The 17726-nt window shown below is 36.5% G+C and overlaps 1 protein-coding gene across 6 annotated transcripts in view; it reads left to right on the top strand.

Annotated features, from left to right (window-relative positions):
* The window catches only part of LOC146767617 (uncharacterized), a 311220-nt gene that overhangs the window by 157489 nt on the left and 136005 nt on the right, over positions 1–17726 (top strand). For 3 of the 6 annotated variants that reach the window (XR_014955155.1, XR_014955154.1, XR_014955160.1), the window contains exons 5-6: positions 117–7414; positions 7835–7924. Coding sequence is in view for 1 of the 6 variants with exons in the window: in XM_085578966.1 (XP_085435092.1) it covers positions 7343–7414; positions 7835–7915 (153 nt within the window). In the remaining 5 variants the exon portion in view is untranslated. Of the gene's footprint in view, positions 1–116; positions 7415–7834; positions 7926–17726 lie in introns of those variants that run through there. The other 3 variants (XR_014955161.1, XR_014955162.1, XM_085578966.1) reach the window with 2 other exon arrangements.

The following is a 17726-nucleotide window of genomic DNA, read 5'->3' as shown; positions in this document are numbered from 1 at the left end:
TACTAAGTACTTTATTATTCTCATCTGGTCATTCAAAATACACACATATATTATAATAATTACTCCTTAGAGGAAAAATACAAAATTTTGAATATGGTTTCTGTTTTACTTTCTAGCATGGTAAACATATGTTCTTCTATAGAATCCAACAAGCTGCTGTTAAGAAGCCTTTTCTGTTTCCTTAAGCACGCATAAACGGTGAAAATTTTAATGTGAATTTATATATATTTGATTGCATGTGTGTCAAAATTAAGGAAAATATTTATTATTGTATTGTATCTTCATCATAATAGGTTTAAAAGGAATGAAATTATACTCTATTTCAGTCTGACATAAAACCTCAAAATTAAAAATCAAATATTTGGTAGCAGTTAACTCCAGTTGCACAGAATCTAATGGTTAAACCACACATTTACTTAGTGAAAACATTGGCATGCATGTCTGGCTGCCTCCAGTAAAATTAATGACTAGATTGTGCAGTGTGGGAAAATTTTTATTTTACTTTGGTTTTCCTCAAGAACTGAAATCCTGCTTCAGTTGCCTGAGGCTACATTTTTAAGTACCTTTATTACAGCACAGATAAAAACCCAGCTATCTGACAAAATGCATTCTGTTTTATTACAAAGGATTACTTCAAAAAGCACAATTCTATTCATTCTGGGAATAATTTAAACACCAAGAATCCCTATTGTATGGCAAATAAAAAGTAATTATCCATAATGCATACTAAAATTGCATTTTAATGGACAAGACCTATCAGAAGCTATGTAGATTGAGAAATTTCCATTTTTAAGTTCCTTCCAAGAATTTATGGGCCTTGCTTGCCTGCCCGAGGAGGATTGTACTGTGACTCCGTGGGATCTCTGTCTGAGTAGCAACTGCAGATTCCAGCCCTGCAATCCTCAGAGGATCCTTGTGGTCCCATCTGACCCTTGTAGTCTATGAACCTTAAGGTTTTAATAATCAAAGACCAGCCTAACCCCATGTGTGCATGTTTTTAAATTCCAAATCTCATCTTAGAAGTAACAGTAATTAAAAAGTCACTTGCAAAGTGATAATAGAGTCAGACTTGTAAGAGAAGATATAACAACATGCATAAGAAAGTATCCATGGCTGTGCTAGGAAAGACTAGGTGCTGTTAAGATGTAAAAGGGAAAGAAAAAATATCTGTGAGGTTTGAATCTTGGTGGCAGAAAAATAAAGTTTTAATGGTCACACAGCCCATCAGGAACAATTTTGCATTAAAGGAGTTGCTGTTATCTTGTTATAGATGACATCTAAACTGAACTGGTTTTCCAGGTTTACAGATTTTCAAGGAGATTTCTCATTCCTTTATATTTTTGTGTATTTCTTATTTGCAAGCATTTGTCTTTGTGATTAGTTCATTTGCATGTGTGAGCTCATTTGTGTGTATACACAGCATACATGAGAATGAAAATCCCACAGCGAGTTTGTGTTTGGGTGGTCACAGCAGCACATAAACATGTTTAAACCTGAGTGTTAAAGAGTGTGTATCCAGAGAGATAATATGTGATAGTGGGCAGCATAATTCACTCTCATTTCTCTGTGTTAGAAATGGCTGCATAATTCATGAATGTCAGAACAAAGTCAAGCTAGGCACGAGTCGCACGTGGACATCCCTAATGAATGTGCATACTACCTACTGCCCATCAGATAATATCTAAATAATAGATATTTCATGTGGGCGTTCCCTTCTCCTCCTCCATTTTCTGTTGTCAAATTAGTTTTCTAATATTAAGTTTATAAAAGTTTCTTTTGCATTTCCTGTGAGAAAGTGTGTGGGGACTCCTTAGTCTCGCTCAGGTCCCTTTGTATGTTAAGGCAGCAGAGTGTATTTGGTGCCCTGCTTTTAGGTTTTCAGCAGTATCTTATGCACATCTGTATTTTGCCTCCAGCCTTGTGTCTATTGGCTCAATTTTTTATGCTTTACCTACACATACTCTTATGCACGATCCCTTTATTTCAGTCTTTTCTTTTGGTGGTGTTTTGTTTGTAACATATGTATTATTGTGCAACCTGTAATGAGCTATTTAGAAGTTCACTTACTATATACAAACAAGTAGGAAAACAGCAATTGTTGATTCTGAAAATAGCAGCCATATAAAGCCTTATAAGCCTGTTGTAAATAGCAGCCTTAATAATTAGGGTCCAAACAAGTAGATAATTGAGTGTGATCATCTACATAATGAAACATATTTCAAAGGTTTAGAAATAGGAGTTTAATTTTATTAAATACATATATAGTACTTCAAAGACCAACATACTGTAAGCAAACCGGCAATAGTATTTTCCTTGCCTCAACCCATAAACATAAAGGCAATTTTCACTTCAATTTTTTGTTCATTCTATCTGGAATTCGGAAAGAATAAAGTAAATGCAAAATTAAGTAATTTTTTTTCTCCTTAATTTTATTGACCTTATTTGCTAAATGAAATATTTTGTTGTTTATAGCACGGAAGTGTTATGATGTGGATAAAATTCTCCCATTTGTAATATGGATTGCAGATTATACATAAAAACATGTGGATTATGATGATTAAATATGTATAAAATCAGCATAATCCATTCATATGTTTGTAAGGGCCCAGAGTCCTCCAGAGAGAGTCACAAATCCACTTGATGTTCTTGAGTGCTGGATCTTTTTTCCTCCCTGATTGTATCTAAAATATGTGTAAAAATTCAAAAGTCAAAGGGATCCCTGTTGGTTACAGCTAAGTAGTCTCAAACATGTATATTTATCCTTCCTAGACTTGATAAACTCCTGTGCTAACATCTGTGGAGTAGTTTTGGTTTGGGGTGGTTTTTTTTTTTTTTTTAGTTTCTTTGGAGGGAGGTTTTCTTTTTGAGAATTCACATTTCAGTAAGCAGCACCTGTCTTTAACTTTTGAAGTAGATAATTTCTAAGTAAAAATCTTACTTGCTTAGGAACATCCTTCCTCATGTGTCTGTACACAATGAGAGGAGGTTCTGCATATTTTGGGAGAAATCTATGAATTGTTTCACTGTATTTGAAATAAAACAGCTTCTTTCAAGTCCAACTACCTATTTTGTCCAGATTTTCAGAAAGCTGTAATATGAAGAGATAGGTAAAATAATTAAACCAATCACATGAAATACCAATCTAATTTGTTTGCATGCTTTTATTATTTTGTTTTTCTACTATAATTTCAAATTAGTAATCCAGAAATATAAATTGTGCATTCTCAGGAGGAAAACAAAAAGGTGCCTAGAAATGTGTGTCACGTATGTGCTTATTCGCAATAATGCATGTAATGTAGGGAGAACCATCCCCCATTATGGCCGGGTGTAACTCTTACCCTTTTTGCACCAGTTTTACACCTATAGGATCCCTTTGATTGTCTCATACATTCCACTCGCCTCTTCTAGCTTTCCCGGGAGCTGAGTGAACTACAGAATAAACATCCTACGGTGTGATTACTGTATTCCATAAGAATTAAAAAAAAAAAATTCTTTAAAAGCATTTTAAAATGTTTCCAGCATATTTCCTCTGCATTGGTAAGAATCAAACAATTTGATTCCTTTCTTAACTAAAAGGAGCAGAATAAGTGTAATGTAAATCCTGTAAGCAATATTATTATGATCATTTTGGGGGCACCAAACAGGTATTTAACAATTTGGTTCAGGTTGCCTAGGACAACAAAAATGCCACTATGCTGCATCTCAAAGGTTCTGAGAGGATGAAATAAGTTGTGACATACCAGCGAAGATTAAATTTGTAACAGATAGAACACCTTTGAAGTACTAGCTTGTGATTTCACAGTGGCATTAGGAGACTTACTGCAGTATTTAAGCAGTTAGAAAGAATGCTGGTTATTAGTGTTTGAATTTTGTAAAATAGGATTTTATTGTCTTTTAAATAGCCATGACAGCAGTTTGTATTATCCAAGCACAACATTTTTATTGCTGCGTATTACTTTTGGAGAAGAGTTTTTCACACTCCCATGTATAAAATCAAGGCACTTAAGCAGGTGAATACTTTTTGTCTGTTGTTCACTTTCAGCATTAAATAATGCAGCCTTTTTCTTGTTTTTCTTGTTTTCCTTCTACCCTCTTTTCCTGGTTAGTGGCTTAGACAGGGGAAAAAACAGAAACATTCAGTGTTTGTCTCAGATAACACTGGAAGATCGGATGTCCAAAAATATTCTAGGCCTGCACATTTTTACATATGGTAAATTACTTTTACAAAATAATAGCACAATTTCAGATGTCAGATATGCCTTTATCATATGGCTTTATGACATGACATTACCAGGACATAAAGTTACTATGCTTTATGTCTGAATTGGATCACATCAAAATTTCCTGGCATATCAAGTGACAGAAATAGAAACTTGTTCCTAAAAATAATGTCTAGAAATCTTCAAGTATTCATTAAACCATTTGAGGGGAAGCAGGCATGAGCCTCTTTCTCTGCAGTAATCTCTTAAGGATCACTAGGCTCCATATTACAATTTCCAGTGTTACTAATTTGTGAAAGTGACTTTAAAATATTAATCTCTGCATTGGCAGGATTTTTTAATGAGTCTCCAGACTTCTATGGGTTAATTTTCAATGAGGGTTGGGTTTTATATGTTTATGTTTTCTTAGCCTTGGTCAGGAGAAGTGGCTTTGCTTGCCCTTGTGCTGTGCCAAAGTGATAGGGTTTCATTCGTTTGAAAACCTAGCACATCCCAAGAGGTTACCTTGGTGTAGATTTCTTTCTTTCTGTATTAAATCGCTCATTGTCGCAAAGTGACTGGTGCTGCTGGGCTTTGAAAAGAACTTCTAAGAGGTTAAAAAAAAGCTTCTGTATAGAAGGATTTTGCAGTTCTGCAGACAGAATACAGTTTGCAGCTGTTTGACTTGAGACAGCGATATGGATCTGATTGTATACAGTATACTAGGAGCCATGGATGCAGCTGGAATAGAGGTTATAAATTTTAAAAGCAATGCAGATTTTGGCCATTAATTGGCTGCTAATAAAAGCAAACTCAATGGGTTCTAACTGTGGGAGCCTGTAGCTCTGTATCTGATATCAGGAATTCATACACATTACACAGTTTTAGTGATTCAGACCACGACTAATTGAAATATGAGGCATACTGATCAAATTTAGCATTACCAGCATGCACTCTAGTTTGGGACTGTATGGCGACAAGGTAGCATTTATTACTTATTCTCCATAACACTGCCTGATTGAAATATCTAGCTATGTTGTCAGCAGAGGCCCAGCTGGGCTTTAGTACAGCTAATTAAGTCATTAAAAGAGAGGTCAAGCAATCTAACTCTTGCATACTAAACTACATAAAAGTCTTTATTATTTTTTTTAATAAGTCAAGATTTGAATTTTTAAAGAAGTTTGTTTTAATAATAAATGCATTTGCTGACTGCTTTGTCTAGAGCTTGATTAAAATATGCTTTTGTTAGCAACAAAGTGAAAACTTCTTGAGGCTTAGTTTAATAAAAAAACCTAGCAGAACTAAATCTTGTGCAATTTTTTAAGTGTCTGAAAACTAAGCCTAATTCAAGATGATAACAGAAATATGATTGTCCTTCTGCCAGCAGAGAGAACCTGGCTCTCCACTGCAGAAGGCACCAAGGCACAGTTTGTACAGAAGCCACATATGTTTCCTAATAGAATATCTGTTTATTGGCACGTTGTGAGGAAGAAACACACTTGAAGGGAGAGGTTCCATGAAAGCTAAGTACAGAATGATGTTGGATGACTATTGTTACCTTTTTCATGAATTTAGATGCAAGGGAGTGCAAGGTGAAGTGAAACAGCAGCAATTTATTCTTGGATTTTGAAGAGCAAGTCTATGGGTTGCCTGAATTTGGAAGAGGAAAGCAGGGAAAAGATAACAGTACCAGTGGTTGATGCCAGAGATGCTGTGAGATCCTACTCTGTGGAATTTATCCTTCATAGCTTGCATCAATGACCTTGCATGTTTGTATCAGTGTAACACTTTGGCATGGGCATCTCAAATATTACAATGACAAAAGTATTCCAGGGCTGCAAATGGCAGCCTTGTTGATTCTGGGATTCAGTGAAAGGCCTGTGAGTCACTCAGCTATATCCTTGGTAAATTTAGGATGTTTTGGTTTAGAAATACAAATTCTGGTCTCCCACGTCCTTCCTTCTGTATGTTACGTTACAGTGACTGGGAAGAGACATCAGTAAATTAGCTTGATTATGCATCCAAGGCAAATACCTGAGATACAACACCAGGAAATGAGAATTGTTTTGGGTTTGTTTTATATTTTTTCCAGTGTATACATCTTTTTTATGGGTAAAAGAAGCAAGTCTTAAACCCCCAAATCTCTGATGTTAATCAAGAGAGGTCAGGCTTTACTGCTGTGAAGTGGGAAAGTACAACTGAGCAAGGCATATATTTCTAACGGTAGCACATATTAGTATTGATAGGCTGCATGTTTCCAGTGCTGCAGCAAATGGATCTTACTCTTCTTCTGTTTCTTTCTTTGTTTCAAACTTTGAAATTTGTTACTCTCAATCTCTGAGTAAACCACAGAAATTGTAGCATCTTGTTTAGAAATATGGTGCTATTTAAAAAATCATTACATAAAAGGTGGTTAAGAATTTGGAATATAAGCAAAAGGAAGCAAAGGTATTGAAGGGAAGTTAATAAATAATCCCAGAGGTTAGTTGCATAATAAGTTTTCCTCTCTTCTTTAAATGATGTAGTATTTTAAAGAGAAAAGCATCTTTATAGCATAAGAAGCAGGTTATGATAGTAATTGTTCTGTTCCCTATGCGTTAAAAATCCGACACAAATCAACTTCATCTGCTCTTCCTTATGGTACAACTGCTGTTTTACTGATTAGGTTTGTTTCCTGATTAGCTTTGTTTTATTACTTGCAACAAACCTGATATATTTGCACCTCAGTTAACTTACCAGGAGGTGCAATGGTAGGAGCAGAAAGGATGCCTTCTGAGCAGTTTAATGAACATCAGAAGATGCTGTGTAAGTAATTCTACAGAAGCAGAGGAATCCTATGTGTATATTTTCTTATATGAATATGGGAGTTGCTTCCTGCCAGAATTATTAGAGCACTTTACATATTCTATTAAATCTTTGGAGAGATTAAAAAAATTATAAGCTATTAAATCATTATGCTCACTGCAGACAATGGATCTAAAATATATTTGATTTTAAAAATATTTTCTTTATTACGATGGTGAGAGAGAAATTTTCAGAATAACAAAGGCGATCTACTTAAAAAAAAAACTTTTCTGAATGTTTTAGCTTTTGCATGTTCACCTCATAGTGTTTCAGAACTTTGCTCTTTTCCATTGTTCTAGTTTCTCAAACTAAAGATGAGACCCAGATGCAAAAATAAAGATGTGCCCATTAAATATGAACTCCAAAATAAGGTGTGTGATTTTTTTTTTTAATTGGTTATTTTCCTCCCTCTTAAAATTAGTAAAGTATTGGTATAGAAACACATATTTTTTTCTTCTGAGATCTTGAGTGGATTGGAGCAGACAATTAAATTTTGCATGCTGATATAAAAGAATATTGCAAGATATCACAAGAGTGACTCAATAAATGCTCTCTCAAGAATATCTACCTTACCTCAGGGTCTGTCTCTGATGATGGCTGTAAGTGTGTGCCAAGGAAAGAGCGAGAACAGAACTAGTGTCTATTATAGCACTTTGCTTTAATGACCTCTTGGCCTCTGATCATTTTAGAAGTTATCCAGAGTGTGTTACAGATTGTCTATCTAATGTTTCCTAATTGTTTTTCCTTCCAAATACTTATTCCATCTTCCCTGGTCTCTTTCTCTACTACAGCTATTTAAACTGAGCTGGTGGGAGACACAAAATCAAAATAAAGAAACACAAGCATACGGAAGCAAATTCAAGTGTGAATGAAGCCTAGCAGTAAGTATTACCCTGAGCTAGAATACTGCATATGCTTCATTGTCAGTGAGAACAGCAAGGTATAAATATAATGCACTGGGCTGTAATTGTTCTGGTATTCCTGACTAAATTGGTATGAGGGAAGCTTATAATCTGTTCTGATGGAAGAAACTAGCACTGTTTTACAAAGAAAATTCTGAAGTGTTCTCATAATCATTTGCTGTCTTGGCATTTTCTCCTAGAACCTGTCCTCCAAACCTGTTGAGATGTGTCCATAAGTATTATGCGTATGGGTGTGCATCACAGCACTCTGTGTTGACTGTAATTAATAATTTATATCATGTGATCATATTTCACTATTCTTCTAAGTGCAGAACAAAGCCATACACAGGATGAACCCCACAGCTGAAAGCAAAGACAAAACATCTATAAGCTTCAACACGGATTTCATATCATATCTCAATACAGTTGTTTGCATTGTAAAGATAATTTCAACAGCATTTCTTCCCCTTCCTTGAAGTTTGTGTGATACCTGAAGATACAATTTCCTCAAGAATTATTTCTTTTTTATTTGAGTTTTCAAAGTAATTTTTAGATTTTTTTTTTACCACTAGAAAAGAAAATTATTTGAGTAGCACTAGGCTAGTACATTTAGGCTATATGGGAACGTGCTGAGGTCTTTGTACTAGGGTTGTGTGTCTGCCTCCATTTATCTCTGAGACAGAGAAAAGCTCAGAGGTGATTTTGTGGTTCCAGCAGAGATGGAGTTCATGTAGTAGAGCAGTGAGTAGAGCAGGATGATGTGCAATGTTATACCTCTGTATGACATCTGGCTGAATACAGAGTTTATTTACCTATTCCTTTTCTTCCCTCAAAAAATGGGTGAATACAGAGTTTATTTACCTATTCCTTTTCTTCCCTCAAAAAGTACCATAGAAACTCTATAGCAGAAGTACTGTGGGGCGACAGAGTGCAACACTTAAGTACTATGACAATGACTATGCTCATAAATCTCTCCTTCATGTGGATAATGCAGCTCTTAAACAAGATATAACATTCCTATATTCCAAAATTGTGCATATCTCAGTTTTCTATTTTTTCACTGAGACTTGATAAATATCAAGTTTTTCACACGTTAATGTCTCTTGGTCAAGATAGTAGATACAGGGTTAGATTTAGTCTTGTCCTGAAAATATATTATTTAAAATAATATATCTGTTTTCTTGTTTCCTTTTTTTTTTATACTTCAGTCCCCATGTATCATTATCAGTGGAAATAAAGAGTAAGATAATGAAAAATAACTTCATCAGTAAAGCATAGTAGTTAACACATCTGGAACTCATCATCAGTGCTTTTAGTCTACCAAGAAATGGCTAACCAAAGGAGAGGAGCTCCAGCCACAAATTTCATGGTCTTTCTCAGGAGTGTTGGTTCAACAGTGATGAAAAAAATGCAGTATTTTAAACAAGCTATGCTGTTTTTCTTGAGACACTACTCTGACTGAAAAATGAAGTGGTAGAGAAAAAGGCCACTGATGTGCTGCTAAAACTCTCTTGTTCTTTTAAATGTCTTGCTTAGGATGAGTAGTTATGGTCTGAACTGACTGTACAACAAAAGAAATGCTGTGGGAATTCTATCTCTTACCCCCCTTTAATTAATTTGGTTCATTCTGGACTGATGGATATTCTCACCTCTTTACTTCATGGAGAACATCCTTTGCAAATACATGAGACAGCCTTGTACAAATGGAGAGGACTTGAGGCAATTCTTAGGGGCATAGACAGAGAAGTTGTAAACTCATGTGCTTTCTAGGAAAACAGAGAGGCAAACATGGCTCCACACTTTATCCAAACAGAGGTTTCAGTTCCCTCAGCAGGATAAATGTTTCTTTCAGTCTCAGCATGTATTTCAACTTGGTTGTTTCTGTACTGACAAACCACTTCATCATTAACTTAAACTCCAATAGCTGCGGGAGACAGGGCCAAAAGGAATTTGTGTGGGAAGGGAGGGGAAGAATAAAACTGATAAGGCCTTCATCCCAGCTTTTTGTCCATTTCTCTTTTGTAACTTGTCGTCACATATTTTTCTTGGTAAATCTGATCATTGAGTGACATCTCAAATCTAACCAGACCATCTGGTAAGGAAATTTTTACTGAGCCATATCCACTTGCCCAGTGGAGACTGAAGAAAACCAGATGAGTTGGGTTGTCCAAGCTGTTACATGCCGTGTGAAGTGACCACTGTTTGTCACCCGTGGAATTTCCCTAGCAGTCTTTACCCATTCACAGTGACTATTGCTGCTGTGGCCTTTCAGTGCCAGTTATTCCTCTCCATTTTAATCACTTTGCTATCCTTCACACACAAGGACTCTTTCTGCCTCTTTCCCCTGTTCTTTCTGAAAAACACCAAGTTCTTGATGAAATAGGTTCTTCCTCCTCAGGAAAGATGTCTTTTATGGCATTAATTGGTCATTGTTTTGTAACAGCGTTGAAAAATTCCTTGCCTATTCATTCTTTTCTAGAATCTTTTAGATTTTCCTTACTATTCAGGACACATTAACTCCATGTGAAATATGATAATTCCTTGCTATTGTTTAACAATATCCACCTTCAAACAATAAGCTGTATTAAGCTCTTTCTGCATTTTGTACATCATCCACTGCAGGAGCAGTAAGTTTTTTACTTAATGTTGCCTATCTTGTCAATAGATCTTCCACCCCTCTCTTGATTGCATACCCCAGTTTAGAAAGGGTTAAGTAAAATCTGGTTTTGATTTTGTTAAAATAAAATAAAACAAAATAGATATTATTAAAACCTTATTTATATACTCTTCGTGCTGCTAGGCAGTCAGTTTTCAGTACTTCAGTACCAGAACAGGTAGAGTGAAGCTAAGAAGTGCTTGAAACAGCAAATCTGTAACTTTAAAATCCTAAATCAGGATTTTGGGTGCCAGCTGAACTGTGGCAAGATGCTGTCCTATACACAGCCCTTGCCAAATACTGTGATACCCTTTTCCCAGTCTGGGGAGAATTAAGTTTGGTGCACATTAAGTATTCCTCTTCCTGCCCCTGCCCTTAAAATACTTTGAGTTTCTGTTTGATAAGGCCAGTGGAAAAGACCATGAGAGTTTGGAAAAAAAGTTGCATTTCTGATGAAAGAGTATTATGTTTCATGTCTCCTTTTGGCTATAACTTGGCAGAGCTGCCAGCCAAATTTATTCCTTTTGCCTTAAATCTGAAACCCATTAGGCTTACCACTGAAGATCTACACAGGCAATTTCCTTCCAGGGCTAAAGTACCTGGGTAAGTATTGTAAATTTTCCCAGTCTCTCTTCCACTACCATTTCTGAAAAAGATTTTGTGCAGGCTCTTTTCTCCCATCTCTTTGCGTAGCCTTCCATCCTTCTGTGTCCTTGCCTGAGCTGTTGCTCACAATCAGAGGAGTTACCCATTCAAGCTGGTGCTGGGCACAGGCTGACAGCCCTCCTCTGGGAGCTGCCCATACCCAGGGAGCCTCAAAGGTCTCACCCTGAGCATCACCCCACCTCCCTTGCAGAGTCCTCTCCCTTAGTCACTGTAAGTTACTGTTGAATGCAGAGAAGGAGTGAGACCTTTCCTTTCTGAGTTTCAGCCTCAGAGAGGGAAAGAGCAGAGCAGAGATTTAAATCATTGAAGAGGAAAAATTTTAGAGACACTCATGAATAATGATGTTAATTGTAATAGCAGAATTCAGACAAGCTCTAAAGATATTTTAATCTAGGTATTATAAGTGAAGTGCTCAGAAAAACCTGTCTTTACATAGTATTCAATATTCTTAAAACCCTGCCATTTTGAAGTTTCTTATTTGTCTGTTAGAAAAAGAGATAATGCTGGAATAATATTATTTCTGCTTTTTCCTGTGAGGGGTCTGTGGTTCTAGAGAGTTTCATAAAGAGGTTGTGATTAAGCTCATGATAAGATACAGTATAATCAAAAATCCTGTCACTCCATCAGAACAAGAGGTTCCCTCCAAAAGAGCTGTATTTATACTTCTAGAAAACATTTCTTTTACAATGTATTTTTTGTTCTGTCAGACATTTGGCAATATTTTACATTACATTTTGCAAGTCAAACACCGTGGTATAGAGTCTAAATTCTTTGTCTGAAAGTCTTTTTGTTCTCAACCGTCAGAGAATATAAAAAAATCAGCTGTGGTATTTTCAGTCATCTCATATTTCAAATGCCTTTTACTCAGTTCTTTTACTACCAGTTGCTTGACAACATATAGATATAGTTACTTCATGTGAACAATGCCCCTGTGCAATTGGTGCTGGTATGTATTTTTCAGGGCATATGTCGATATACAGCAGTTCCCAGCCAAGTGAGTTTTTTTGAAAGGGCTTTGCTGCAGCACATTTTTACATGGTGAAGTGATGTTTTCATTGAAACCCTTCCATGACATCCTCTCTAGGTTGCATCTATTTTAAGATCCAAGTTTTAATAATCTGAAGTATGCTGTGCTCTAGTGGAACAGCATTTTAATGTTTAAAGCATCTTTTACATGATGTTATCACGGTACTACAGTAAAAATGAAAGCAAACATAAAAACCTTGCCAAAACTATTCAAGAAATTATAAAAGTTTCTTCTGCTAAAATGGCTTTATTGGTGAAAGGGAAAATGAGAACATTAAGAAAGAAAAAAAAAATTGTTAAATACTAAAATAATTTCTAAATAATTTTTACTAAAATACTTACTAAAATACTTTCTAAATACTTTCTAATACTTCTTTTTAGTATTTCTAAAATACTTTTAGAAATACTAAAACTTTCTAGGTTCACTTTCACTTCATATGATAAATTATATTCTTTACATAAAACATTTCTTTGAAAAGTTATTATATTCTATGGGAACTTGAAATCATCTTTTAGAACAAAATTTTAGCCTTGCTATATGCCATATGATAGTTGTGAGGAGCCTATAGAAAGTATATGATTACATGGTAAATGCTACCTTTTTTTGTACTAATTTCTACAAAATCCCACTTAATTTCTGTAGAACTCCAGCAATTTTATGCTTACTGTATTCCTTTTTCATGAGGAATTTGAGATTATTGTTTTAACCTTTTTCCCCTACTGAGTGGACAATAAGTGAGAACGACTGGGTTTTTTTTTCCTTAATTTTGTATCATCAGCTCTGTCTGAAATTTTTACACATTTCATAAAAGGGATTAGTCATGACTACATTAAAATAGAAATAAGTACATTAGTCTGGAGAAATTTGAGCATGCGGCCTTTCTGAGTAGTGAGTGTTTATTTTTTTGGGCTGTTTCCAAAAAATGGCAGAATATAATTGTACAAGGAACTAACTCTGAAAAACCTCAAATGTAAACATTACTGTAAATTTACTAGTCTTCAGGTCCTGGTTAGTTTACTTAAAATTTAAGGATTTCTGTCATTGACATCTTTGTTTGTCAGGTAAATTCTCTCCATTTTAAAGAGAACAGGAAGGGTTTAAACCTTTGCAAGGGTTTATAAATTTGCTCACCACTGACTTTTAGTTCATTGGCATCAGGTACCTGGGGATCCCTTCTGTGTCTCCTGGTACAAAAGAGCAAGCATTTTGCATTTTTTCAATTCCATGTAGGGAGCAGTCATAGGAGTGAATAAAAGCAGTACATTACAAAATTGATAGGCTCAGTAAAACCATATATAGCTTTCAAAGGAGTTCCGACATGATTTCAGGCAAGATAATCCATCATATTTTTATTTAAGTGAATAATTTAAGCTAAGTAACCAAGACTATTTGTGTGGCAATAAAGATGATTTTAGAAAATGTCTTGTATTAAGGGAGTTGTGCAGCCATTTTCAGTGTTGATCCTAAGGAGCTGGGTTTTTTCCTAATGCATCAAATACCATTTAGCGGGTCACTAAACAGTAGATCTATACAAGGAAAAAGCTAGTTGATGGCTAACACAGAGAACAGATATGTTTTCAAGAAGGAGGACTAGCTGTACTTGCAAGTGATGATAGATGTGTGTGAAATATAATCCTGATTAAAAATGCATGTGTGAAACTGCTTCAAAAAGAGTGCAGTGTCTGACAACATGTTCAGAGTTCCTTTATGTGAGAAGCACAGGGTAATGTAACAGCCCTTGTACCATTCACTTTCTCTTCATCTCTTGCTCAACTCATTGTTCCAAAACTTTCAGCAGTTTTAATGCCAAAGAGTTATGAATAAAGAAAGCAGCATGAGAAATTGTAAGGGACTTGCATTGGAAGTAGAGATTTTGAAAATACACCTAAACCAGACTAATGCTCACATATGTCCAGCCTCTGCTTTTGTGTATGCTGAGGAGTGCCATGTTTGGGATCAGCAGACAGACATGGTCATTTGGCACCTTCTATGACCTGTCAGGTATTAAAATCCTCACATGTGGGTTTTTTGCTAGCTGTTAACATCTGCATTGGAAATATTTATCAAAGTTAAAGCAGTGGGAACTGATAATGAATATTTGTTTTCAGGGCCAGATGAGGCTTCAGTAAAGGGGGCTGAGTGGCACATGACAACCTCTGTATAAGCAGAAGGTTGGCACAAATGGCAACCAGGCAGGAAGTGGTCTGTGCTGTTTACAGGGCCAGATCCTGCAACCATTTATACAGCTACACATGTTTTTTGCTTTCTTAGGACATCTTTACTCTTGATCCTCCAAGACCGCTGCTTGGACTTTGTTTGCAGGAGCTACTGCAAGTAGCAATTAACTGAATTATGAGGTTGCTGAGAAGCTATTTATGTGTTGTCCCCTAACTGCTTCTGACTTCATTGACTGTGGACTTTCTGCATCTCTGGTTTTCCCTTAAAAAGGCTTATAACTGCAAGCGAGGATTCATGATTGCTTTGGTAAAGTGCTCCCTCTAAGCAAACACTGCAGGATAGGCAGGCTGGGGTGGGTGATGCTTGAAGGCTGCATTTTGGTGGAACTGAGCTGTTACAGGCACCTTTAGTTATAAGGTAAAAAAATGGATCTGTGCCATGTCAAAGGAAGCCTGGGCAAGAGCTATGAGTCTGAGAGGCATTCCTTCCTCGCCTGCCATTATTAAAGGCCAGGGCCCACTCAGCTGTGCAGCCTGTGACATTTGAGATTCGCTGCTTTGCCCCTTCCTCACGCCTTGGCGGCAGCTTCGCATCCGACTGTGCGTGTGAGAGGGCTTAGTGCTGTAGTGCTGTGCTCGGTCCAACACCTGCAGCAGCCACTGAGGTGGAAAGCAGTCACCTGTGGGATTGTGTAAGAAAGAAAAGGGGTGTCAGCCCCTCTTGCAGTGTGTGAGCTATTAAAGCAGCATTTGGGGCAATTTTTAGAGGTATCCAGATGCCTACAGGTGCTGATAGGCACCCAAAGGGATTTTCCAAAGCTCACACTTTTAAAGGTATTTAGGCATTAATCCAACATTGGAACGTCTAATTCTCAATTTCAAAAGTGCCTAAGGGCCAGATTCTTAAAGATCTTTAGGTAGCAACCTCCCCCTGAAATCAAACAAAAGTTACACCAAATGATCTTATTTCCCAGGACAGTATTCTTAAAGAAGAATATTAATGCACAAAAGACCCAATTGATCTGAATTGGGAGGATATCCACAAGTTACTGTACATGTCAGCTTTATTCAGAAACCGTGTCTTAAAAGATTCGTTCTCGGATAAGGATCTGCTAGCTCTTTAGTAATCTGGCATGATGACAACTGCCTATTAAGTTTGTAACTCAACTCAAAATAACTCAACATTCATTACGTGCTTTTAATATATAATTTTTGTGAATTATAGAGGTTATGAGTGAGCAATGGCTAAGAGCCAGGATGAATATAATGTGTATTTCTGGCAGGTTGCACAGCCTTCCTGCCCAGCACGTTATTTCTTCTGTTATGACAATGTTTTCCCCACAACCTGAGGTTACAAATTTGATGTTGATTTTATACGTATATGGTCAAGCCTTTAAATCTTTTCACTTTGCATGCAAGCTAAATTTTGAACACAGGCCTCAGAAAGGAAAAAAAAATGCCCAGGTTAAACATGCAATTTCCAGCTTCCCTTTTTCTTTTCCTCTCCTTTGAAATTAAATTATATGCAAGTATTTCCATTTTAGGCTAATGCTTATAGAAGTAAATCTTCCTGTGCAGTAACCCATATGTTTATATTTTCCTATTATATTTAGCCCTTTACCCAGGGCACTGAGATTTGGCAAACTCTCACTGTGCAGAGGGACTTCAGTAAAGCTCCCGAGCCGTGAGGAAACGGAGCTGTGTGGTGCTCTTCCTGCTGTGCATCCTGCTCTGACCACCTGCAGAAGAGAAACTGAGTCAGGAAGTTAAGAAACTGAGGCACAGGAGCAAATTAAATCCCTTACCCTGGCAATGGAGCTGAGCTGGGAACAGTTCAGCTGCGTGTTTGGAGCAGGGGCCAGGCTGCCTGCCTGTACCTGCCCCCTCCTGCTGCAGATGCCGCTGGCGCCTGCTCTGCTTCCCCTGCACACAGGTACCAATGTCCCGGTGATGTGGCAAGGAAAAGGCAGGTCAGCAGTGTCTGGTGAAGTTCCAAAAAAAGCCTGATCTAGCAGCTGGTATTCGCAGAGGGATCATGTGCAGCAGCAGTCCCTGAAAGAGGGCTGAGGAAATTCAGTACAAGCATTATTGCTTTCTTGATCTGCATGAAGAATAAGTAGCTGTAAATATCAGAGAGGAAAGGTATATCTTGCTTGCTTTTTCCTGCTGTCTCCTGTCACTGCTGGAGGGAGCTAGTTTGCCATAACTTATACAATTACCAATAGTCTTTTTTAATTTGACATTTTAAGAGCTGTGTTGGGCAGAGGATAATTAATAGCACTTACTTGCTTTGAAGTTGAGCTTTAAATTATATATAGCATAATTATGTCTAAAGCCTCTAACTCACTACTTACCCTAGTAGATATTTCATCTGTGTTTTACTGTAACACAGCTCCTTCTGTACAGTAGCACTAATTCTTTACCTGGACTACTTAAGATCAGAAACATTGATTACATATTGTGATTTTCCTGCAATAACCTTAATTAATTTCTGATGTCTCTGCCTAGTTTCAATTTATTTTGAGTTTCAGCTCAATATAAGGAAATATAAAATGGTGGATGAAATTTCATGACAAAATTTCTTGCAGGTAAAAACCAATGAATAAAAATTACTGTTTTCAAGACCCAAACCCACCAACCTTCTAAAACCTTTAAGACCCTGAATATTTTTTCTAATCCCTAGGTGCCTTTTAACAACTGAAACTATTCTTTATTTTTTATAAAATTGTCAATGGCTTTTCTTCAGATTTATTGTGGCTTCCGTTTAGCTTCAATAGTTGACTTCTGTCTTGAAGCGATATATGCACTAATACTTCTGTATGTGATTGCATTTTGTTTTCTACTATCCTGATAGCAGTGAAAATAAAGATGTAAAAGTGAAGATTCTACTTGTATAACCTACATGGAAAATTGTACAGTTGGGGTTCATTTATTCATTGCACACACACGCACACAATCTACTTTCCAATAAATATGCAGACATTAGTGACAATGAAATATTGCTTATCCTTAGTATTCTGCAAATATTAATTTGCAATTAATTGTCTTTCCAGGTTACATCTACATTAGTATATGTTTCCCTTCAAATTCTAAAGAGAGTAGAGTCTCTAATCTATTTCCCATCTTGCAGTTGATATAAGCAGGGCTTTAATGTGGTGATCTCTTTCTTAGTTACAAAAACACACTCTGAGTGCTTTGAGATTTATGTAAGAACCTGGAATTCAGACATGGGGTTTTACACTGCTTCTTCAGTTA

This window comes from Lonchura striata, chromosome 4 (assembly GCF_050655825.1).
Source record: "Lonchura striata isolate lonStrDom1 chromosome 4, ASM5065582v1, whole genome shotgun sequence".
Taxonomy (NCBI): Eukaryota; Metazoa; Chordata; class Aves; order Passeriformes; family Estrildidae; genus Lonchura; species Lonchura striata.
This window is presented reverse-complemented; position numbering and strand designations above follow the sequence as displayed.